Source organism: Anabrus simplex, chromosome 8, assembly GCF_040414725.1.
Source record: "Anabrus simplex isolate iqAnaSimp1 chromosome 8, ASM4041472v1, whole genome shotgun sequence".
Taxonomy (NCBI): domain Eukaryota; kingdom Metazoa; phylum Arthropoda; class Insecta; order Orthoptera; family Tettigoniidae; genus Anabrus; species Anabrus simplex.
Genome location: NC_090272.1, coordinates 120,622,984 through 120,649,436, shown reverse-complemented (window position 1 = coordinate 120,649,436; position 26,453 = coordinate 120,622,984). Strand labels below are relative to the sequence as shown.

General features: G+C 41.6%; 1 protein-coding gene and 1 non-coding gene across 2 annotated transcripts in view; both read left to right on the top strand.

Annotated features, from left to right (window-relative positions):
• The window catches only part of LOC136879332 (gustatory and odorant receptor 63a-like), a 72,913-nt gene that overhangs the window by 3,003 nt on the left and 43,457 nt on the right, over positions 1-26,453 (top strand). The window contains exon 2 of the mRNA XM_067153149.2: positions 3,911-4,192. Within this exon, the coding sequence (XP_067009250.2) occupies positions 3,911-4,192 (282 nt within the window). The remainder of the gene's footprint in view (positions 1-3,910; positions 4,193-26,453) is intronic.
• On the top strand, positions 25,794-25,866 carry TRNAR-ACG (transfer RNA arginine (anticodon ACG)). The gene has a single exon. It is a non-coding gene; the product is annotated as a tRNA-Arg (tRNA).

Here is a 26,453-nt window from a genome sequence, read left to right as displayed (position 1 = left end):
AGTGGTTCGTAGACTTACTTATTAGAAATAAAAATGGCGGTAGGCTGTCACTATTGTAAGGGCTGCACGGTTTTTCAGCGTTTCGTAGACTTACTTATTAGAAATTAAAATGGCGGTAGGTAGTCACTAATGTAATGGCTGCACGGTTTTGAGCGGTTCGTAGACTTATTAGAAATTTAAAAAATGGCGGTAGGCTGTCACTATTGTAATGGCTGCACGGTTTTGAGCGGTTCGTAGACTTACTTATTAGAAATTAAAATGGCGGTAGGCTGTCACTATTGTAAGGGCTGCACGGTTTTGAGTGGTTCGTAGACTTACTTATTAGAAATAAAAAGGGCGGTAGACTGTCACTATTGTAAGGGTTGCACGGTTTTGAGTGGTTCGTAGACTTATTTATTAGAAATAAAAATGGCGGTAGGCTGCCACTATTGTAAGGGATGCACGGTTTTTCAGCGGTTCGTAGACTTATTAGAAATTAAAAATGGCGGTAGGCTGTTACTAATGTAATGACTGCACGGTTTTTAGCGGTTCGTAGACTTATTTATTAGAAATTAAAAATGGTGGTAGGCTGTCACTAATGTAATGACTGCACGGTTTTGAGCGGTTCGTAGACGTATTAGAAATTAAAAAATGGCGGTAGTCTGTCACTGTTGTAAGGGCTGTACGGGTTTTCAGCGGTTCGTAGACTTATTAGAAATTTTAAAAATGGCGGTAGGCTGTCACTAATGTAATGGCTGTACAGTTTTGAGCTGTTCGTAGACTTACTTATTAGAAATTAAAAAGTGGCGGTAGGCTGTCACTAATGTAATGACTGCACGGTTTTTAGTGGTTCGTAGACTTAATTATTAGAAATTAAAAATAGCGGTAGGCTGTCACTATTGTAAGAGCTGCACGGTTTTGAGTAGTTCGTAGACTTACTTATTAGAAATTTAAAATGGCTGTAGGCTGTCACTATTGTAATCGCTGCACGGTTTTGAGTGGTTCGTAGACTTATTAGAAATTTTAAAAAATGGCGGTAGGCTGTCACTAATGTAATGGCTGCACGGTTTTGTGGATAATATATTGTATCCAGTAGAAAGTGGTACACTTGGAATGTGAGTAATAACTCGGTGTGCTATGAGTCTGTGATATGAATTCGTTATTTTATACAACTGACCGTGATGTATTCACAACGGCAGCTAACCTCCGACTGAACGCACGAACCTGAACCTCGCGCTGCGACTGCTTGCACTTGATGAGTGAAAGCGAATAAAAAGCTTAGAATTGCCGACTAATGAGTCCTTAATTCCATTTTAACGCGAAGCTCTTAGAGCGTGCAAGTTATGATAATTTTGGTACAATATCTATAATTAATTCTAATAGGTTATGTGCTTTCCTGGTGTCCAGTCTGATACTAGTCTTATTTAAATTGTATATACAGGTGTGTTTCACTCACTGATTAGTGTTTTCGGGTGCTTTAATGAGTAATGTACGTTAGCGTCCACCTCGTGGATTTGTTGTATTGTTATGCTGGCATGTTCTTGTCCCGGTCTGTAAAAGTGCTTTGCTGCCTCTTTAATTGTGGGGATTCCGAGTTGCTCCTGGATTTTTCGGCTACACGCGTGGTAAGGGGCGTTAACGATTGTCCGGAGGATGGTATTTTTTAACTTCTTTATATAGCACTCCTTAGCTGTGCTCCACACTGTTGACGCGTGTAGGGTGACGGATCTAAGGAGTGTCTTATATATCAGAAGCTTATTCCTGATATCAAAGTGCGATCTTCTGTTTATCAGTCATTCTATTGCCTTATAGGCATTGTGTGATTTTTCTTGCGTGAGTCAACACGGCGCCATTTTGTAACAGAGTATGCAGATGACGTCACCTTACTTTGAAGCTCTATTCCATGAAAACTACGTTTCAAATTCTCAATTTTGCTTTTGCAACAGGTAGCCTCGGCGATATACACGTTCTGAAACACTAAAATCGTTTTAAAATTTTTCTTTCAATGTGCTCGTTGTCGAGGAACCTAAGTCTACGTTAAAAAAATGGTCACATTATAATGGGTTACCTTCTCTTTGTATTTGGGGCCGATGTCTTAGATGTTAGGTCCCTTCAAACAACAAGCATCATCACCATCATCTTTGTATCTGAATAGGAAGAATCACTAACTTCATGATATTGGTACATTGTGAAGGCAGTAATATAATCCATTAAGCCATGTGCCATAGGCACATGTGGAGTAAAATTACTTTATACAGTAGAATTCCATTACTCCGGCATCTGGCAGTCCGGAACGCCCGATGGTCCGGCACCATTCCAGGATTTTTTAAATGTTGAAAATGAAAAATGAAAACCTACAACCTGTTTTCCAGTCATTGACTGGGTCAGGAATGTAATGAATGAAACATATATAGGCTGTTATTACAATGGGGTCGCCACTCCCAAGGTGATTTTATTAATGAGTGATAAATGCTATGAAATGATAAAGGAGAGTGTTGCTGGAATGAAAAATGACAGGGAAAACCGGAGTGCCCGGAGAAAAACCTGTCCCGCTTCCGCTTTGTCCAGCACAAATCTCACATGGAGTCACCGGGATTTGAACCACGGTATCCAGCGGTGAGAGGCCGACGCGCTGCCGTTTGAGACACGGAGGCTCTTTTTAAATGTTATTATCTCTTAATAATGATCTCTCCTGAACAATTTGATGCATTGTTTGTCGAAACCATTGGAAGTGTATTTTTTATTATTTCAAAGTTCATAGTGCAAATGTATCTCATACAGTCCAGTTGTTATGCACTGACTTACTGAAATATCTCTATCTCGGGAAATATTCAGTCTAGAAATATTCAGTACTGGAAAGCCAACCATATGATAAAAGAAAAGATTTAAAAATTGAATGTATGGGTCCGCCTCTGTGGTGTAGTGGTTAGTGTGATTAGCTGCCACCCCCGGAGGCCCGGGTTCGATTCCCGGCTCTGCCACGAAATTTGAAAAGTGGTACGAGGGCTGGAACGGGGTCCACTCAGCCTCGGGAGGTCAACTGAGTAGAGGTGGGTTCGATTCCCACCTCAGCCATCCTGGAAGTGGTTTTCCGTGGTTTCCCAATTCTCCTCCAGGCGAATGCCGGGATGGTACCTAACTTAAGGCCACGGCCGGTTCCTTCCCTCTTCCTTGCCTATCCCTTCCAATCTTCCCATTCCCCCACAAGGCCCCTGTTCAGCAAAGCAGGTGAGGCCGCCTGGGCGAGGTACTGGTCATACTCCCCAGTTGTATCCCCCGACCAAGAGTCTGAAGCTCTAGGACACTGCCCTTGAGGCGGTAGAGGTGGGATCCCTCGCTGAGTCCGAGGGAAAAGCCGAACCTGGAGGGTAAACAGATGATGATGATGATGATGATGAATGTATGTGTGGGCCACGTTCAAAACGGATGGGAACATGCCTTCAAAAACTGAAGCGGACAGAAGGAAAAGAGAAGTTGTAGATGGAAAAACGCTAAATGGTAAAGGAAGACTTACAGATAAAAACATCGACGAACTCCGGCATTATTATGGAATGGCAATAAGAAATAACACGTTTGAAAAGAGGAGTGTGTTATTAAACTAATGATTCTGCTGACCAACATTTTAGTGTAAAACGCCGTGTTACAGCTGTTTTCGCTGTACGCCTTAACCTATATCGTAGTAAGAGGTACCGCCCGATAGCCCGGCATTTTCGGCAATCCGGCACCGGGCCGGTCCCGAACGTGCCGGACCATCGGACTTCTACTGTATCTCAGTGGCCAGGAGAGGCCTTCTTTTCAAACTCAAAGCTGTTTCGAAAACGCCTATTTTTCTTGCATGAGTACTAGATAAATATATTTTATGGTCGTTTTAACCCAATGAAATACTGAACAACTTATAGCCTTTGATCATTCTTATTGCTGACTGTTCTAGGAGGTGCACACTACCAGTGATCCTGTACTGGTTATCAATCAGTATCAAACACTTTGGCTCCAATTAAGTCGCTTGGCTCGTCGCACTGGATCAACATTCTCCAACTCTTTTGGAATCTATCTGCTGTATTTGTTCACGATTCTCACAGTAACGATCTATAATATAATGTCATCGATGATTGCAGAAATCTCATTTCCTGCCTTTTCACTCATAGTACAAGCTACAACAACAGGGATATTACTGTTCATCATCTGTGACTCAGCCAACAGCGCATGCTGTAAGGTAAGCAAGCAAGAAACCATTGATTAGAACTGGAATAATGTTTAGGTCGTCATACATTAGAATTCTATCCAAATGCCTTTTATTTATTTATTTATTTATTTATTTATTTATTTATTTATTTATTTATTTATTTATTTATTTATTTATTTATTTATTCATTTCACTGAGCATTGCCACTCCGTGGTGTGGAGATACCTGCCTCTTATTTGGAGACCCGGGGTTCAGTTCCCAGCTAGTCCAGGGATTTTAGTTCTGAATTGAGAACTGCAGTGGAATTTCACTCTTTGTGAGGTAAACTGAGGTGGTGGTAGTGGTTGTGGTTATTGTTTTAAGAAGTAAAACTGGGCAACCATTCTCTATTAACCCTAATCGGAAGGAAAGAGGAAGAGGTACGAAACTTCGAAGAATGAAGGTATCGGCAAAGGGAAGAAAAGGGCTGCGAAGGACGTGAAAATGAGACTCCCTAGGCCTCGGATTCCTAATACCGTTGGGGTCGGAAAAGAACAAGAACTGACCAAGGAAAGTCGTATAAAAGGAAAACCAGTGCGGTTGGGGGCATGCAGCTGTGAGCTTTCAATCGGGAGAGAGTGGGTTCAAACTCCACTGTCGGCAGCCCTGAAGATGTTTTTCAGTGGTTTCCCATTTTCATACCAGAAAAATGCTGGGACTGTACCTTAATTAAGGTCACGGTCGCTTCCTTCCCACTACCAGCCCTTTCCTACCTCATCGCCGCCATAAGACCTATGTGTGTTGGAGAGACTTAAAAGTAATTGTAACTAACTAACATTTGACCTGCTTCGTTTTCTCGACTTGCTGTCAGAACTATCTCCGAATTCTGTTGTTTTAGGATAAAAATATACATTTCGGTTTTTACATGTCCACGATTTTTTTTTTTTTTTTTGCTTTACGTCGCACCGACACAGATAGGTCTTATGGCGACGATGGGATGGGAAATGCCTAGGAAGTGGAAGGATGCGGTCGTGGCCTTAATTAAGCTACAGCCCCGGCATTTGCCTGGTGTGAAAATGGGAATCCACGGAAAACCATCTTCAGGGCTGCCGACAGTGGGGCTCGAACTCACGATCTCCCGATTACTGGATACTGGCCGCACTTAAGCGACTGCAGCTATCGAGCTCGGTTGTCCATGGTTTACAGTCGTAAATGTGGACACTCATATTCTTTATTATCGCCACTTTAGTACTACAATCAAGTGACTTAACAATAGCATTATCATAGAAAACAAGCCTGAAAAATTTCTTTAACCCTAATGGTCTGTTGCAGAAAATACCTGAAAAGGTTCAGAGGAAATGCATTGAATTGCTGTAAAACTGAGTTGTTTTCTTTGTTTTCTTTGTTTTTTTTTTTTTTTTTTTTTTTTTTGCTAGTTGCTTTACGTCGCACCGACACAGATAGGTCTTATGGCGACGATCGGACAGGAAAGGCCTAGGAATGGGAAGGAAGCGGCCGTGGCCTTAATTAAGGTACAGCCCCAGCAATTGCCTGGTGTGAAAATGGGAAACCACGGAAAAACATCTTCAGGGCTGCCGACAGTGGGGTTCGAACCCACTATCTCCCGGATGCGTGCTCACAGCTGCGCGCTCCAAACCGCACGGCCAACTCGCCCGGTAACTTAATTTGCGGGCGGGCCGAATAGCAGATTCCTAAACGATCCGGGGGCCATATTATTCTCGCCCCCACCCCAACCCCCACCCCGTCGTCCTTCCCTAACACACAAATACATCCACGGTTACGTCTCAAAACTCACGAGTTTCAAAACTCACGGGCTAAAATTAGTTACAAATAGTATCAAAACTCACGACTACAAACTGGTAGCTAAAGTAAACATTCTAATGAGTTTCAAAATTCACGACTCGGGAATGCAGGTGCTTGCGATGACCGCAGGAGGGATGAGGTGGGCGGTGACTCACGCTTCCCTTACGACAGACAGGGGATACTGCGGATGTCATTCTGCCACCCGAACCCACAGGGTAAAAATAATGGCTGGTGAGTGAAAGACACCGAGGTGTATTATTATTATTATTATTATTATTATTATTATTATTATTATTATTATTATTATTATTATTATTATTATTATTATTATTATTATTATTATTATTATTATTATTATATTTTGCTGTTGTCTTAAAGCTAATATCATACACTTTCACCTTTCACATAAATTTATAATAATGACGTGTGGCCTTCGGGGAGGTCTGGTGCAGGTCTTTAGAGTTGACGCCGTATAGGCGACCTGCACGTCTCTGAGGATGAGGCCCTACCTATGATGAAGTCTAATGCTGAAGACGGCACGAACACCGAGTCCCCGAGCCATAGGAATTAACTAATGAAAGTTAAAATCTCCGACCCGACCGGATATCGAAGCCGGGACCCCTCCCCCCCCCCCCCCAATCCCTTGGACCAAAGGCCAGCATGCTAACAATTGATGCATGTAGCCAGACGACATAAAATTTAATTAGGTATATTGCCCGCTGCTACTTAAAAAGGAACTGTCAGTTGGTAATACTGGGCTTACTTCCATTATGGGGCCAGAAAGTGGCATTTACTTGAATAATGTATTTTATTTAGAGATGTTAACGATCAAGATTGTTAAGTCACTCATTTAGTTTCAACACTTCGAGATTCCTTTGGAAAAAAAACGTGTTTCTATTTTTCGCAAACCGAGCTCGATAGCTGCAGTCGCTTAAGTGCGGCCAGCATCCAGTATTCGGGAGATAGTGGGTTCGAACCCCACTGTCGGCAGCCCTGAATATGGTTTTCCGTTGTTTCCCATTTTCACACCAGGCAAATCTGGGACTGTACCTTAATTAAGGCCACGGACGCTTCCTTCCCACCCCTAACCCCTTCCTATCCCATCGTCACCATAAGACCTATCTGTGTCGGTGCGACATAAAGCAGCTTGCAAAAAAATCGTAAGAGTTCACATACTTGATTATTTAAATGGATTGTCTACCCGACACACTTAAACCGAAAAAAAATACTCATGATTCATCCGATTATTCTGTACAATATAACTGAATGATATTTGAAACTTATTCGATTATTTAAATAATCGGATGGAAGTTATTCCATTATTAAAAGTATTCCATTATCCCATCACTAATATGTTGGATATTTATCCATTCAAAGAAGAACTGGCCCTACTCGTGAGTTTTGAGACTGGCCCAGGTAGAGAAACCTGTTCTTACTAATCCTCCTCCTGGAATTCATGAGTTTTGGGACTCGTGAGTTTTGAGACTCGTGAGTTTTGAGACTCGTGAGTTTTAAGACGACACGACATCCACACACCCAGGTGCCCCCTTCTTCAATCATCAACCAATTAACCAACCAATCTCTCACATGGCTATTCGCCAAAACAAACAAACAAACAAACAAACAAACAGTTCAAAACAAGTCGAGAAAAGTGAACTTTGGATTAAACACATTACTGAGAGGTCTGGGCCTTCGCGAGGTGACAGTTCTGAAATATCTTTAGATAGATTTGATACAGCCACCCTCAGAATGGTATGTAGATGTTCTTCACTGATTCGGGAACGTAATTTTAATTTTATAAACTTCATTTTTGAAAATGTTTGTTTACAAATGTAAGCACTCTCAAACGCGTAAAAGTATTTTCTCGCAATTTTTAAGAAATCCGGAAAATGTTCATTACTAAGTCGCCTACAAAAGTTAATAAGTTTTCACTACGCGAACTGTTCCTTAACTGGGAATAACACTGGTGTTCACTGAATTTGACCTGTAGTTACAGTGACAATAATGTTCTTATTGGGTTCCTGGGCACACAGGTATCAGTGGAAATGAAGAAGCTGACAAACTAGCGAAACAGGGCTCAATGGGTTCCTTCATAGGACCAGAGCCCTTCCTGGGAGTGTCACTCCCAAGTGTGAGACTGACAATATCCCAATGGATAAACCAGTCTCACCTAGATATTTGGAAGAGGTTAACCATAGCAAGACAGGCACGTGAATTTATCAAAGGGCCTAGTCAAAGCTATAAAAAGGTCCTAATGAATTTGAATAGGACCAGAATGAGAATGGTAGTTGGACTGTTAACAGGCCACAATACCTTACAGAGACACCTACACATCATGAAAATCACCCAGGATCCGATGTGTAGAAGATGCGGTAAGGAGGAGGAGACCTCCGCGCATGTGTTATGTCAGTGCGAGGCTTTTGCAAGCACTAGACATCGATTCCTGGGCTCACATTTTGTGAGCCTGGAGGACATCAGGAATGCCAAAATCCGGACACTGGTATCCTTTATAGGAGCACTAGGGCTGGACTAGGCAAACCCGTTCAAGGGGCACAAAGGGTCTTCATAGACCTACGTGTGGAGCTCTGCGAAAACAGGGCTCACCCATTTCTTATCTGTCTATCTAATGTTCTTATTAACTAGGTTTTTCTGCATCTACGAAAAACATAAACTGAAACATAACCACATTAGAAAAACTCAGCTAGGGGCCACATAAAGTGTTTTTGCGGGCCCGCGGGCCGTATGTTCAACACCCCTGGTGTAAAACATGCTATATTTTGTGGCATTGTCAAAATATTGTTGCACACATTATTTTTTTAAATAAAAAATTAAGTTATCTAGTTGTTGCACTGATCTGAACTAAGCGATATGTTGAATTACCTACACATTATTTTTTTAAATTAAAAATTAAGTTATCTAGTTGCACTGATCTGAACTAAGCGATATGTTGAATTACCTACTTGTGATTTTTTAAAAGCAACATAGCAAAGTCATCTCCGTACAGCCATAAAGGCCGTTGGACGGGTGGAAGGTAAAGTCTTCCACTATCCGTAACCTGATTAGCTCTATACCCGGCCGCCTTTGCCCCGAGGAACCAACTTGGCACTCATTTTCGGTATAAGCTGTGTGAACCTCACGACCACATGCACCTCCGGAAGTGGGAATCTCGTTTCTTGATTTTTTATTTCCTGGCGGGGAATCGAACCCACGTCCTCCCGGGTGAACTAAGCACGCCTTTACGGCCCCGGCCAGACAGACACTTTGAAAGCATCACACGCAGTATTAAACATACATTTATGTTCCACAAAATTACAAACTGACTTAACACTTGTGGGAAAATGCAAGAACCTTTCATACTTGGTTCCCTTAAGTGAATTTCATTAAAACTGTACAAAACTGATATAAGAAATTTGCAGAAGAGTAACTTTATATACTTTCTGTCGGATGAGGCTTTGGCCCTTCCTTAAGGAGAGGTTTTTGTAAAACGGCCGCTACTCTGCGGCTAAGGCTGGAAGAACTGACTTGAACACACAAACCAGAGTATCATGCTCCTCCTTTGAGTAAGCTGTGTAGTATTATTCAAATGTTTGATGTTCGACATTGAGTGTCTCCTGTTGTTCCTTGGTTCTGTTGTTGTTACAGTCTATACCAGGGATGGCAAACCTTTACCGACTAGCGTATCAATTAAGGTCTTGTTTATTAGTTTTTACTGTCTAGAGTTCTATTGGTTATTACCCTTTAAAGTTATCACAAAAACCACCATCTGACTTCATTTAGTTATTAGATTCGACTGAATGTATCATGATTTTGTTTTGCAAACATCACTAAAAATTACAGTTTTAAAGGTAAATTTTACGAATAAGGTAAATGTTTGCTTTAACCTAATAAAATTGTTAAAAAATATGGCCATAGAATTGAGACATACTTCTTTATTAAAGCATAATATTAAAATATACTATGCTGCTAAATTTCCGACATATTTATTACATGTTCGGCCCATGGCTAAATGGCTAGCGTGGTGGCCTTTCGTCACAGGGGTCCCAGGTTCGATTCCTGGGAGGGTCGGGAATTTTAACCATAATTGGTTAATTCCCAGGCACGGGGACTGGGTGTATATGCCGTCTTCATCATTATTTCATCCTCATCACGACGCGCAGGTCGCATACGGGAGTCAAATCAAAAGACCTGCACCAGGCCTCTCCGGAAGCCACACGACATTTATTTATTTATTTATTTATTACATGTTCAAAATATTAAAGTATGTTAGTAGTTTATGTGGCGTGCCACAAAAGTCGTGTTCGCGTGTCACCTGGTGACACGCGACTCATAGGTTCGCCATCCCTGGTCCAGATCATGACAGCCACTGAAATGCGATGCAGAAGGTAAAAAGGAACATGGGAGGTTTCTCCCTTAAAAGATATATGAAACCCATGGAACCTCTACGAAATAAAAGCGTTCTGTCTATAATTCGGAAGCTATTCATTAGTTTTATTAACAGTAAACATGAAAACGCTTAGCCTGTTTCCAGTCATTCGCCCGGATCAGGAATGGAATAAATGAAGCCCCATCTAGCGGCGAGGATAGGAACTGTGCCGGCTGCCGAAGCCTGTCGCACTCCTCTGGGGTAATGATTAGTGAATGACAGATAAAATGATATTTTAGAGTGTTGCTGGAATGAAAGATGATGGAGAAAATCGGAGTACCTGGAGAAAAACCTGTCCGACCTCCGCTTTGCCCAGTACAAATCTCACATAGAGTGACCGGGACTTGAACCACGGAAAGCAGCGGTGAGAAGCTGTCGCTTGCCGCCTGAGCCACGGAGGCGGTTTTATTAACAGTATGAAATAAAATAAAAACTCAAACATTTCTGCAACACATATAACAGTAAATGAAATAATTCGCGAAACATCACTTCAGAACACTTGCTAACGCTTGCTGGCATTTAATGTATTACTCGCCAGTATCTGATTATACAGTACACTACGAAGAGCAGCTTCAGGCAATTTCTTCCTCCTGAAACTCATAATTACAATAAAAACTTATATACCTCTCTTATTCACTGTTTACAACATGGACTGAACACGCCATTTGCATACAATGTATACCCATATGTTGCGGCTTTTGTGTTGGCAACAGCCTGCCGCATTTCATTTTGTCATTTTCACAGTTTTCAACGCACTGCTGCGTCCTTTATTATCGCCAGACAGAACATGGTGACCGACAGCAGCACACGCATATTGGTGTATCTCTACAGTTTTGTTTGTACGTATGTGTAAATATGTGGTGTTCATTAATTTATCATATGTAATAAATATTTAAAATCACCTTTTGAGTGATGTGTTGTGTCTGCTCATGTAGAGCAGTCTGGTCCTCTATCTGAATTGTATGAAAAGTGTACTGGAAATGAATTTTATTATGTGCGTCCGATACGTTGATTTGTCGGTCGCAAATATACACTACAGGTTATCTTAAGATACCCGTTGTAGCATGAAAATATGCCCTTGGACAAACACATGACTACTTGTTGAAATGTAGATTGGACTGCATTGGTACATTCTGTGAGATATCTAGCGCAGAGTGTATAACTCAGAACTTTAAGAAAAGGTGTTAGCTAGTTGTAGTAAGGATATTTAGGTAACGACATATAGGAAACTGTATACTTACCGAGCTCTATAGCTGCAGTCGCTTAATTCCGGCCAGTATCAAGTATACTCGACGATACTCAAGCACTTCCTAGATGGGAAATGAGGTGATCAGTTTTGGTGATTTCTAGTTTGCAGAAAGGATTTGTTAAATAAAGTGTTTAATTTCGCCATTTTCATTCTCGTAGTTTTTCTGTTGTAAAAACGATCGAATCGTTATTGTTGAATGGATATTTTTTTGCTAGTTGCTTTACGCCGCACCGACACATGGCGACGATGGGATAGCAAAGGGCTAGGAGTGGAAAGAAAGCGGTCGTGGCCTTAATTAAGGTACGAAAATGGGAAACCACGAAAAACCATCTTCAGGGCTGCCGACAGTGGGAGTCGAACCCACTATCTACCGGCTGCAAGCTCACAGCTGCGCGCCCCTAACCGCATGGCCAGCTCGCCCAGTAATGGATAAATTGAAAGGAAACGTAGTTTAAATTAGAACTGAAATTATTCTTAATCGCATCGACTTAGTCAGGGACATACAAGGTCATACTCCTTAAACAGCCTCATAAATCCTTCATAGTACCTTCTGTAGGCCTACTGTATAGGACAATAAAATCCCCCATCATATACGTGAAAATTGGGAGAGCCTGTAGACTCTAGATTATACAACCAGCATTATAACCTTACTCGACTGGTCGCATAATCCACAGCGGCTACACCCTCTCTTCACAAGACGCCAAACCCAGGCAGTTGTAGAATACTAACCCTGTGGCACAACCAGATCATTTAAGGGCCTAAGCCTGTCAAGATCATTGTTGCTTAGCAAAATGGCTTGCAGATATTGGACTGTTACAATGTCATCCAACAGAGACCCGGTAGAGTAATTTGACTGAGTAAAACAGAATGTAGAAATGGATACGGAAGCAGCTTAAACGACGTTAAATTTAAGTACCTGCTCACAGTGGCTGAGGCCACACGATAATAATAATAATAATAATAGATACGGAAATATCGTGGATAACAGAGGTGTAAGATGGTGCGGGGGTGAATGGGTGAACAAGGAAATGGCGAGAGCATGAGTTAAGGAGAACTGTCAACTTGATGACATACAAGGGGATGGTCATTGTAACCCCGAACAGGTACACTATTTATAAGAGCATGTTTGCTCCACTAATTTACATAGCCTAGGAGTCTGAGCTTCCAAAGTTAATATAGTCCAAACTCTAAGAAGCGCAAGTTTCTTACAAAGTAATGCTTGACAAACTTTGCAGTCACTTCTGCTCAACAGTTCGTCACACACTGGTCTATAAACAATTACAAAATAAACAAGGGCAATGAGTGCCCATTCCAAGTGGCCTTAATGTAAAAAGAAAAGGTTTAACATGATCGGCCATGAACAAAAGGCTAGAAGGCGGAACACTTTCACTCCTTCTAGAAAATCCCTTAAAACCCTGAGTGGGCTTATGGCCCGAAGTTGCAGAGGCTAAGTCTGCAGAGGGGTGACTAAGCGCGAAATATTAAATGCTAAAAGGTTGTTAAGAATTTAGAGGTTTAGACAATTTTAGTCACCCCATACCAAGTTGAACGGGAATCAATGGAGGGCAATCACACATTTTCCCTTAGTTTACATGTTTCCGAGCCGGGATTTGGACAGAGTCCCCAGATTTGCCGAAAACCTACATTTATTTCATTAAATGAAAACTTTATATGAATAAAAGAAGTTTGAAACCTTCCCCTCAAGCTATCTGCCGGAGATATCGCCTGCTAAGAAAATTCTGCCATTACTTTGTTTTGCTGGGCATTACGAACGCTAACCTGCGGCCCCTGACCCCGAATAACACGCCGCACGCACTAAACTGGAGCGATGAAGATGACAATACGGCCTTAAAGCGCCCACCTTTTATAGCATTTCGAGGGCAAGTTTCCAGAACTCCCTACAGATAGGCTGGATGCCCGAACACCCCGAATTTTAATTGGTTAAAGAAAATATTCCATGAATTCCTGATTGGTTGGTAACTAAGGAAGAAGGAAGCAGTGGGAGTGTTGACAACTTTGATACATGAACAAAACAATCTTCAAGAACTAAGGTTATTCAACTTTAAAAATTCGACTTTCCCTTAAGAATTAATTGTCCTTAATCCCTCCAGAGGGGGCACTAAGCCCGGTGGTAGAGACATCTAACAGTTGCAAACCCAAGTATCTTGCATTATATTGGTTCCAGTTCAATAACATAGATGGCCTTAGAGAAGGCACGCAGTTTAAAGGACGGAGAAGGTGTACCCCCGGTAAAATAATAATAATAATAATAATAATAATAATAATAATAATAATAATAATAATAATAATAATAATCACCATCATCATACTTTTTCTTCAAGTTCAATGTGATGATGTACCAGGTGGCTCTCAAGCACCGTACTTTCTACTTAGAAATGTCCCACTTGCAATAGTGAAGCATGGAAAGCCTAATCACTTGGTTTCGAAGGAGTGACAGCGTGCTGTATTTCGGATGCTGTGAAACAAAATGCAGTCATTTTACTGCACACGTTCCATAACAGAGTGCATTTGAAAATACGGCAAAGATACAGAAAAAGATAATTTAAATATTATTAATTTATACACGTGCAGGCATTCTACCCTATAAAAGACTTGTTTGTATGAAACAAAAACTATTCATATTGTTATAGCTTCAAAGCTAAAAAAATTAAAATGTCACATTTTGATCTACCATAACTTTTCATTCTACAAGTACTCATGATAGATATGCTCGAAAACATGTCCCTGGCGGTGCGGGCAGTGCTGAACACGTCTCGCAGTGTCTGCATGGACACATCTCAACATTGCAGGTTTCACCGCAGCACAACCCTAACCAGTTCGTTGTTTTAATTGTTCAGCATTTTCTGGCTCAGTTTCGTACACTTTCGATTTGACATATCCCTATAGAAAAAGTCCAGAGGAGTGAGATCAGGCGATAGTGGTGGCCACTGCCGTCCACCACGACCAATCCACCGTTCAGGATATCGTGCATCCGATGTTCCCTCACGGCTCGAAAGTAGTGAGGTGATGCACCATCATGCTGAAACCAATGTTGCAGTACTAGCTGCAGTGGAATATCTTCTAGAAGGTTTTCTAGAACAATTCGGTATTTAAAAATTCCATATAACGCCTACCAGTGAGCGTAGGGGCTATAGAAACAGACCCAGTAATGTAGTCTCCCAGAATAACGCACCACACATTAACTCCACACTGGAGTTGCATATGCTGTTCTTGAACCCAGTGGAGGTTTTCTGGAGCCTAATAATGCAGATTGTGAGTGTTGACGATTGAATCATTCCTGAAAAAATTTGGATCTTGCTGTAACGCCGCGCCCATTCTTGTGCAATCTGATACCCTGCGATCAAAATCAGCTCCATATAGTTGTTGATGTAGGTGCACCTTGTATGGGTGCCATTTTCTCTCCTTCAGGACCCTTTGTATTGACGCTCGAGTTACTCCTAGCTCATACACAGCTCTCGTCTTTTCCCTAAGCAACATTAAACATGTGCATGTTGTAACAATGATAGTTCGTGTATTATTATTATTATTATTATTATTATTATTATTATTATTATTATTATTATTATTATTATTATTATTATTATTATTATTATTATTATTATTATTATTATTATATAAAATTCTCTGGGGCCATCAAGGACCACGTTAAGTCTTGTTGCATTTGACACTGAACTTCGCCTTCTTTAGAGCCCAAATTTCCCTCATTGTTTGTGAGTGGGCCTGCTTACGCTCCTCTGTCCAAGGGGCACCGTGTCTTCTCTTCGGCTGCTCGTCTCGGTTTAGCCCGTTCGTCAATATTTTCTTGCGGAAGAGATCTCTGTTAAGGGCGTCTTCAGCTGAGATATGTAGCATTTGCAGGTCTTCTTTGGTATTTCTAAACCAGGGAATTGTGGTTTTGGGGTTTGAATCAAAAAAGTGAAAGATTTCTTTAGTTAACTTTCTTCCGTCCATTCTTTTCAGATGACCGTAAAATCGTGCCCGTCTTTTTCTGATTGTGTCGGTAATTTTCTCTATTTTGCTGTAGACTTCCTTGTTAGATTTCTTTTGATGGATTCCATTTCTGTACTTTGATCCCAAGATTCCTCTCACAATTTTGCGTTCTCTTTTCTCCAGTTCTTCAAGGAGTCCTTTGTTGGCATTTAGAGACAGGGTTTCGGCTGCATATAGAACTACTGGCTTCAGAACTGTTTCATAGTGACGCATCTTGGTGTTTTGGGAAAGGCATTTTTTGTTGTAGATTGTGCGGGATGTTTGGTAGGCTATTTCCAGTTTGCGTACTCGCTCCTGAAGTGCTTCTTTGTCCAGTCCATTTTTCATGATGATCTCACCCAGGTATTTGAATTTGTCTACTCGGGTGATATCCCCGTATTTTGTATGGAGTTTTGGTGGAGCCTCTTTGATGTTAGTCATTATTTCTGTTTTCTCAAACGATATCTGCAAACCAGTTTGTTCGGCAATTTCCTTTAAAATTTCAACTTGAGCTCTAGCGGTTTCTATGTCGTTTGAGAGAACAGCAATATCATCGGCAAATGCTAAGCAGTCTGTTGCGATCCCCTTGGATTTGGTTCCTATTCTCAATGGACTGTAGTTGGTTTCCTGTAATCTCACCCGCCAGGTTCTGATGATCTTTTCAAGAACACAGTTGAAGAGTATCGGGGATAGCCCATCACCTTGTCGGACTCCTGTTTTGATGTCAAAGTAATGCGAGAGACATCCGTGGATATTCACCTTGGATTTTGTATCGGTCAGGGTGGCTCTAATTAATGCCAGCAGTTTCAAATCAGCTCCAAATTCATTTAAGATGTTTAGCAGGACTTCCCGGTCAATGGAGTCGTACGCTTTCTTAAAGTCCACAAAGACAGACACATACTGCTTGGACCTTAGTGTACAATATCTGATGATCGTTTTGAGATTTTGGATCTGTTCAGCTGTTGAGCGACCTTTTCTGAACCCTCCTTGGTATTCACCTATTTGATGTTCGACTTGTGCTTCCAAACGCTCCAGGATGGCAAGTGATAGAATTTTGTAAGTCACGGGTAGCAAAGACATTCCTCTGTAGTTGTTGATGTTCTTCATGCTGCCTTTTTTGTGTAATGGATGGATCAAAGCTATTTTCCAATCTTCGGGTAGGGTCTCCTTGTTCCAAATTTCTTCTATTTGCTTTTGCAAGATATCAAGTGATTGCTCTGGGGCATATTTCCATAGTTCTGCTACTACTGAGTCTTCCCCCGGCGCTTTGTTATTTTTGAGACGGGCAATGTGGCGCTTGATTTCATATCTGTCGGGTGGTCTGGAATCTGGGTACCTGAGTAAGGGTTCCTTGGTCTCAATGGCACTTTGAGGTTTAGAGCAATTAAGTAAATTCTTGAAGTAATCTGCCAGAATGCTGCAATTTTCTTCATTTGATGTCGCCAGTGTGCCGTCCTTTCGCTCAAAGCATGGAGATGGTGGTTTATAGCCAGTGAGTTTGCGTTTGAAGGCTCTGTAGTACTCTCTGCTTTCATTCTTCCTAAAGTTTTGTTCTATCTTTTCAATGGGAGATTTTTCGTATTTACGTTTCTCAGTTCTGAACACCCTAGCTGCTTGGGCACGTTGGGTTTTGTAGGTTTCCCAATCATTTTCTGATTTCGTAGAGTAGTACTGTTTCCACGCATTGAGTCTTTCTTGGAGGACTGATTCGCAGGTACCATTCCACCAGGCATGCTTTTTGCCTCTCTTGATTTCTGCAACGTCTTTGGCGGCCTCAACAAGGAGACTTTTGGCGTTGTTAAAGTCAGTGTCATTTGGTCTAGCCTTCTCCTGGAACTCCTCGACCCTTTGCCGAAGTTTATCATTATCGAAGCGTGTGATCTGTTTGGTTGTCTTCCTTGTGTTTGCGGGAATTGGTTTGAATTTGATAAGAGACATATAATGATCTGAGGCTACATTGATGTCTTTCTTTACCTTGACATTCATAATCTCAGGGCTGTTTCTCCTGGAGATTGCAACATGATCAATTTGGAACTCTCCGAGAGCTTGGACGGGAGAACGCCAAGTCATTTGCTTTCTGGGTAGATGGCGAAAGTGGGTCGACATGACCTTCAGGTTGTGATTTTCGCAAATGGACACCAGTCTTTTGCCGTTGGGATTGGTTCTTTTGTGAGCAGGGTAATTTCCTATAACTCTCTTGTACTTCTGTTCACGACCTAGTTGGGCATTGAAGTCACCCAAAAGAAGCTTGACATGGTGTTTGGGGATTTTGTTTAATTTTTTATCCAGTAGGTCCCAGAAATTATCAACTTCGTCTGGATCAGACTTGTTCTTATCGTTTGTAGGAGCATGTGCGTTAACTAAGGCGTAGGTTTTGTTCGCGCATTTAATTGTGAGTATAGACAATCTGTCATTCACAGGTTCGAAATTTGCAACCGATTTAAGGATCTTGGTTCTAACAGCAAACGCGGTTCCAAGCGTCACAGCTCCATTGAGGATTCCTCTTTGCGCTTTGCTCTTGAAAAATTGGTAGCCTTCGGATTCAAAAATCTCTTCATCTGGGTACCTTGTTTCCTGTAGGGCCATTATGGATATCTGATTTTCGTGAAGAGCTTTGGTGAGGGTTTTCAGCTTGCCAGTTTGTGTAAGTGGATTTATGTTGAAAGTTGCTAGAAAGGTTTTAGATTTTGGCCTGAGTTTTTGACTCTTCGGGGTACACCGAGACGCTCCGACTCGTCTCTTGCATGATGTCGAGTCTCCCCCAGAATCCGAATGAGACTTGTGCGCCGTGGCGTTCACGACGAGGGATTTTTTTCCGAAGATTTACCCCCTGGGGTAAATGTTGTGCCATCATGCTTTTTGACTTCACTTTGCTTTGGACGGGTACCCATCCTTTTACAACTAGGGTTGTTAGCCCTAGAGGTTGCTTCAAGATGTTTTCTGGCTTCTGGTCATTTACCAGTCTTCGCCGTAACCCTGGCAAGGGACCAGTATTTTTTTCACGGTGGTATTTTATTTCCCGACTACCCTCTGATTCTGCTGGCGGCAGAGCCAGCGAGCTTCCCCAATTCCAATGGGACGCGCCCGATGAAGGTAACCGGTAAATCCCCACACGGGTATTATTATTATTATTATTATTATTATTATTATTATTATTATTATTATTATTATTATTATTATTATTATTATTATTATTATTTTATCGTCAGAGTAAGGTGAAGTTCAACTTACCGTGTGAAGGATTGGGTTAAAATTATTGCAGTACATTCTGCACAACGCCAGTATTGTCGTGTCTCTCTCCCTGCTGATATGTGATCTGAACGATCCATCAGTTCTTAATTGCAGCTCTGTTCGGCGAAATACATGTATAGAAGTCAAACGTTTGTTTGGAAACTGCTATACATACCGCCTGGGAGCTTTGGCATTTCGACCAGATTCTCCGTAGATCAAAATGATGTCTGTGTATTCGTCGTTGCTAAACACACTAGCCATTGCCGATATGCAGACAGAAAATGCAGTGCTGCTGAACCATAAACCATGGGGTTGCATTAGACGGGTAGCGCTGAGGAACATGCTGCGAGCGGCCATCTGGTTGTTACATCTTCATATTCTGACGTAACCTGCCTGCTGCCAGTAATGCCCCTGTGAAAATCAGTTAGCAGGCATCCCATTCATCATAATTGCATGCGGGTCATTTATATGTAGAAAGTACGGAGCACGCGAGCCACCTGGTCCGCAACTTCAGAAGATGTGTACTTCGTACATGTTGGAGTCCACCAGGGTTCCATATTCTCCCCCTAATTTTAATCATCGTATAGAGAGCAAAGAGCACTGTTAATAGGACGCTCCAATAAGAGATACCTTGGACTCCTCTGTACGCCGCTGATACAACGTTAGCTGCAAGATCACGTGAAGAACTGCGAGACTTAACATAGTCGTGAAGGAACCACTTTGATGACTACGAAAAACATTAAACTTGGATAAAACCGAGGGCATGGCCTGTAGATGTGATGACACTGTAAAGATCAGCATTCATAGCCACGGAATATATTAACATTGGATAGGACTGAGGGCATGGCATGTGGATGTGATGATGACACTGCAAAGATCAGCATTGATGGAGGAGTGATAGAAAGAACCAAATTATTCAAGTGTTTGGGATATCCTCTTACGATGTTGAAGGAGGTAAGGGGAGATCACATGCAGCGTGGAATGAAGTGAAGAACATGGCATGTATAACGTGAAAATAATTACGTTAACCGTAGGAATAAGAAGGAAAAATGTATGGGCGAGGTATTGGTCTTCCTTCTCAGTTGTATCCCTGACCTAAAGTCTCACGCTCCAGGACCCTGCCCTTGAAGCGGTAGAGGTGGTATCCCTCGCTGAGTCCAAGGGAAAAGCAACCTTGGAGAGTAAACAGATTAAGAAAGTAAGAAGATTATTTATTCTTCTTCAAATGATTGAGGTTGCCAAACGGACAAGGAATATCACACAATATAAATTCAGCAACCTATTGCAAAACAATAAAAGAAGAAGAATACTTCTAAAAATAATGTAGAGGAATCAGTCCTTAATGACAAAGAGGAAGGAAATTAAATACGTTATTTGATGTTATTAAGTGGGTGGAGCGTAGAGGTGATGCCTTAAGGTCGATATCGAGACTTTCAATGTATGCCTCACCTCCCTATGATCTCATTCGGTACCCTAAACGTCGTAAGTAGGTGACCCGTAGTTTAGGAATGGTGCCCCTTGCACCCAGAATGAGCCCTATGACTTGTATGTTTTCAAGGTTGTACTTATTGAGGTATCGAGCAAGTGGCCGCGCGATTAGGGTCCCGCAGCTGTGAGCTTGCAGTCGGGAGATAGTGGTTTCGAACCCCTCTGTCAGCAGCCCTGAAGATCGTTTTCTGTGGTTTCCAATTTTCACACCAGGCAAATTTTGGGGTTGTACCTTAATTAAGGCCACGGCCGCTTCCTTCCCACTCCCAGCACTTTCCTATCCCATCGTCGCCATCAGACCTATCTGTGTCGGTGCGACGTAACGCAATTTGAAAAAAAAATGTTATTGAAGTATTAGGGAATGGTTGGTGAATATATAATGTTTTTTCTGCGTCGAGTTCAGCGGGCTGTTGTGTATGTGATTCGTATTTGATTGTCGGATCTAGAAAGAAACCTTTTTTTTTTTTTTTGCTTCCGTTTTGAAGGAGATCATGTGGATTCATCTTAAAGAAATTACTAACATTTGCGGCATGGGACTGAAATGATACAATAGTCTGCAAGGAAAAACATATGACTTTACTTCATGATTTTTTTTTTTTTTTTTTAGTATAGAGATGTTAGGTGTCTATCAAGACTCAGCCAGACTGAAAATGATACCTAGGAGCTTTTGAAATGACCTTTACCCATAATTTATAGTTTACTTAGTGACTTATTGTGTTTGAAATCTTTCCCATTTCATGTTTATTTCATTATCCGTTTACCCTCCAGTGTTGGTTTCCCCTCCGGACTCCGCGGTGGCTCCCACCTTTACAACATCAAGGTCAGTATCCTAGAGCTTGAGACTTTTGAGTCGAAAATACAACTGGGTGGGAGGATCAGCACCTCGCCCAGGCGGCTTCACCCGCTGTGCTGCACAGGGGACTTGTGGAGGATGGGAAGATTGGAAGGGATGAACAAGGAAGAGGGAAAGAAGCGACCATGACCGTAAGTTAGGTACGATCCCGGCACTTGCCTGGACAAGAAGTGGGAAACCACGGGAAAGTACTTCGGGGATGGCTGAAGTGGGAATCGAACTCCCTCTACTCAGTTGACCTCCCGACTCTTCATACCACTTTTAAAATTTAGTGGCAGAGCCGCAAATCGAACACGGGCCTCCAGGGCTGCCAGCTATTCACACTAACCACTACACCACAGATGGATATTATTATTATTATTATTATTATTATTATTATTATTATTATTATTATTATTATTGTTACGGAGTTATCCGTGGGAAGGTGCGGGCTGGAATGGGTCTAACTACAAGTTCGAACGATGAATTAAAATTTCAATAAAGGTTATATTTTCAATACTTAACAACGGTAACATAGAATTTTTGAGTGTACAACAAATAACAACAAGTTAAATCAGGTACACAATCAAGAAGTCCAAGATTAGAGACTAGGGGAAATAACAAAGAAAATCAGGTACAATACCGCTTACAAAAAAAGCACCAGTTAAGTGGTCTTTACAAATTCTGGGCTACGGGCCCAAATTCATCAATCCTTGAGCTCTCAGCTCACAATCACAAAATACCAAAGGGCAGAAAACCCTTAATTACATGGAGCTCTTGCTCCCGCTTAATAATGTCAAGCCTCCTAGAGGCACCTTCCAAAAATACCAGAAAGAGCGGACCTGCTCTCAATTTTACAAGCCTATCAAAGGCCACAACAAACTTCACTTCTAACTGCCCTCAAGGCACACAAAGAAACAGGGGTATTTAATACCCAACCTACAGGGCCTTCGCATGAAGAAAACAAAACATCAGGTTAAGTTACTGGCCCAACGTACAGAAAGGACTGGAGGCGTGAACTTGCACTCCTAAATACACATTTTAAAAACTAAGAGGCTCTAGGCCGATACACAGGGGCTAATCCCAAGCTAGGGAGGTGACTCGTATGAGAAAACTTTAATACATTAAGTAAGAGAAGAAACGGTTATGAAAACGTAGTCACCTCAATTTCAAAATGAAGGGGAGCTCGAGAGGGTAAAGCACTCTCTATCCCCGCTTTACAGTAAAAGAGATTTGTAGTTTTTACATAGACTGGAAAGGAATTTACATTTTAAAGAGATGGGTTACATATTAAAGTTTTCGAACCCTCCCCGAGAGTTAGACTGCTGAGCTAGTAAGAAATAAAGATGCTAAAAGGCCATTACCTTGTTGAAGAACTGCTGTCTGAAGAACGAGGCGCTTCCCGCCCCCTGCTACATATTCACACACTGAGTTAGATGTTATACGAGTGGCCCGGAGACAAGAAAATCAGCAGTTTTTATACCCTCGTGGAAAATTCGAGACCTTTCAGGAATGAGTAGACACACCCCCTCAATTTTTATTTGGTTGACTAATAATTACACATGGAAATTCGAAGAAGAAAGCAATGATTGGAGGAAAATTAATTACAGAAATTACTGCTTGGCTAAATTCAAAACAGGCGGAAAGAAAGGATTAATGTTGCCAACCCACAAACCGCAGAACAAAATTTAGTAAAGACAAAACTTATGAATACAACATTTCTCCAAGAAGGTACATTCCTTTACGCCAGAGTGCGTAATCATAGTTCTTGGTAGAGACCTCTGTTAGAGTCTGTCCACACTTCTTGATTAATAAAAAACAAAAGCAAATCAAAAACACACAGTGACATCTTCTGATAAACAGTAGAGTTAGTTCAGTTTTTAAAGTTCAGAGCGTCTCCTGTAGAGGAGTTTCAATTGGCGCAAGATTTGAACTTGCGTCGTAGAGGTGTACCGCCCGGTACAATTATTATTATTATTATTATTATTATTATTATTATTATTATTATTATTATTATTATTATTATTATTATTATTATTATTATTATTATTATTATTATTATTATTATTATTATTATTATTATTCCTTAGGTTGGAGATATATTCCGGGAGGAACTTCTAACACTTCGAGTGTCGGCGTATCCAAAACATATCCAGTACGAGGTGAGGACAGATAAGAATTAGTTTTCTGTGAAGCATTTCTCCTAGTTCTGCTACTTATTCTAATAGAGAGTGAAGCCGAACTCGACCGACCAACTTTCGGAGGTTGTTCAGGGATACCTTCTGAGTATATTGACATGAGGGACTCGTGATCTCTGGTGGATCGTTATAGAGTAAATGAATTATGATTTATTCGGTTTGTTACTCCAACTATCCTTATTTCTGTGAAAATACCTTCATATACGTGAAAAAGCCTATAATATGCAATAACCAAAACGTACAAAAGCAAATACAGACCAGGGCTGAGTGGCTCAGACGGTTGAAGCGTTGGCTTTCTGACCCCAGCTTGGCAGGTTCGATCGGGGCTCAGTCCGGTGGGTCACCCTCCTGTCGGTATATTTACCTGCACGTAGGTCTAAAAGAACTCCTACGGGACAAAATTCCGACACCCCGGCGTTTGTCAAGAACTAGTATTTATTATTTTCAGTGCAATACAGATACAAAGCTATCTGGGGCAACAAACCAAACAAAATGCAATTACTCTGTAATTAGCCACCAGAGACCACGGGTCCCTTGTACCAATATACTCAGTTTATAGTTTAGTAGTTTAGTAATGTTTTCTTTAACCTGGCAAGATTAAGGCCTTCAGACTTTCTCTTCCACCTAACCAGGCACTGAAATATACATATATTACACTGTGTTACTTTATAATAATTAAATTAAATACAAATTAATTTAATAGCACTGAAATATACATATATTACACTGTGTTACTTTATAATAATTAGATTAAATACAAATTAATTTAATAATTATACAAGAATGATGAGTGACGAGATAATTAACGTGAAATAAATTAGATATATTAAAAGGAAAACTTCTTAAAACTAATATCCTACATGTAAAAAACGAGGTAGTACATAAAATTCAATAACATATTAATTTTTTTAAACGGTTAAGTATTTTTAACTAACCTTCATCCATGACACTAGAATGTTTGTGAGTAGCAGCATCAGGTTTAAAAATGATCCTTACTGGTGCATAAAATGTCTCCGAAGTGCTTCTTTGAAAGTGCAAAGAGCACTTAACCCTCTGATATTTTCGGGAAGGATGTTCCGCTCACGGCAGGCAATTACTGCCAGTTCTATGGGTAGGTAAAGCAAGGATGGAATTATTAGTAGATCTGGTGTTAAGACTCAGATAGATTGAGAGGTATTTGAAATGTGAAGTAAGGTGAACAAAAAAGGATTTTATGGAGATGGCATAGTGTATGCACTGTGCGACGGATTTCTACTTGGGGCCAACATAGGTGGTTATATGAAGGAGTTACATAGTCATAGTACCGTAGGTTACAGACGTATTTCTTCTTCTTGTTTTTCTTAATTTGTTTACCCTCCAGGGTTGGCTTTTCCCTCGGACCCAGCGAGGGATGCCACCTCTACCGCCTCAAGGGCAATGTCCTGGAGTGTGAGACTATTGATCAGGGGATATAACTGGGAAGGAGGACCAGTACCTCGCCTCGCCTGCTATGCTGAACAGCGGCCTTGCGGGGGAATGGGAAGATTGGAAGGGATATACAAGAAAGAGGGAAAGAAGCGGCCGTGGCCTTAAGTTAGGTACCATCCAGGCATTTGGCTGGAGGAAAAGTAGCAAAACACGGAAAACCACTTCGAGGATGGCTGAGGAGGGAATCGAACCCCCCTCTACTTAGTTGACCACACGAGGCTGAGTAGACCCCGTTCTAGCCCTCGTACCACTTTTCAAATTTCGTGGCAGAGTCGGGAATCGAGCCCGGGCCTCTGGGGGTAGCAACTAACCACACTAACTACTTTTACGGTTTTCGGAGACGTCGGGGTGCAGGAATTTAGTCCCGCATGAGTTCTTTTACGTGCCAGTAAATCTACCTACATGAGACTGACGCATTTGAGCACCTACAAATACCACCGGACTGAGCCAGGATCGAACCTGCCAAGTTGGGGTCAAAAAGCCAGCTCCTCAACCGTCTGAGCTACTCAGCCCGGCTAAAAGTATCTCACACATACATCTTGGCCACGTTGTAATCTGCTCAATAACTTGCACCCATAATCTCTATAAATCGCGTCACTGCAGTCGAAATGAGGAAAAACCAGAGCTTCTACCAGCATTATCCCTGAGCAATCTCCGAAAGTGTGTCGGTGGAGTTCGGCTTCATCCTGTAGGCCTATAATGTAATGTATTTGTTTCAGGTGTCCCAATTTCTACAGATTATGGAACAGTTTCCGCCTACAGTCTCCCTCGGCGACTACGTGGTCGTCAATCGAGCGCTTCTCATGACGGTATGAAATTGGATATGACACTTTTTTTCATGAAACGAGTGTATGTCCTTAAGTGCCAAAGTGATAGCTTTGAGGTCATAAGTAAGCAAACGAAACTTGATTTGGCTTAACACGTCTTAACTTGGCAAGCAATTCTCGCCGGGCCCTGTGGCGCAACGGATAACGCGTCTGACTACGGATCAGAAGATTCCAGGTTCGAATCCTGGCAGGGTCGCTTAGCTTTTAACACACTTTGGCAGTATAATGGTTAGCATCGTAGTGTTCCGTGAAGTCGATCTGGGTCCAATTCCAAACTGTGTAACACGCCTTATCCTCACCAAGTGCACAGTTTTAGAAGACTCGAGGTTCGAATTCTAGCGGGGCTGCGTATTTTCATGTGTTTGGTGGTTGTTTAATAGGGACAATTCGTAGTCTACCTAGTAGTCTATCTATACCTCTAATATGTAACGATGTTTTGTGACGGTTCTTAGAGGGAGGTCCGTTTACTGCCTGCCGGGGCTGGATAAATGCAGTGGGGGGGGGGGTATGGTTGCCATGGAAACGAGGGTGGGGCGACGGTGGTTGCCATGGAGATAAATCTTCTGGCTAGCTCGTGTTGCTTGGAGTTGCCAAACCTCTCACTTCTGGTGGTGGTGATTTTTGTTTTAAGAGGAAGTACAAGTAGGCACTAATGAGAGATAAAAAAATGGAAGGGGTCCAACACTTCGAAAAAGGAAGACAAGAGCCACGAAGGGCATGAAGATGAAAGACTCCCTAAGCCTCCATGCGTAATACCGTCGGGGTTTGAAATGAACAAGAGTT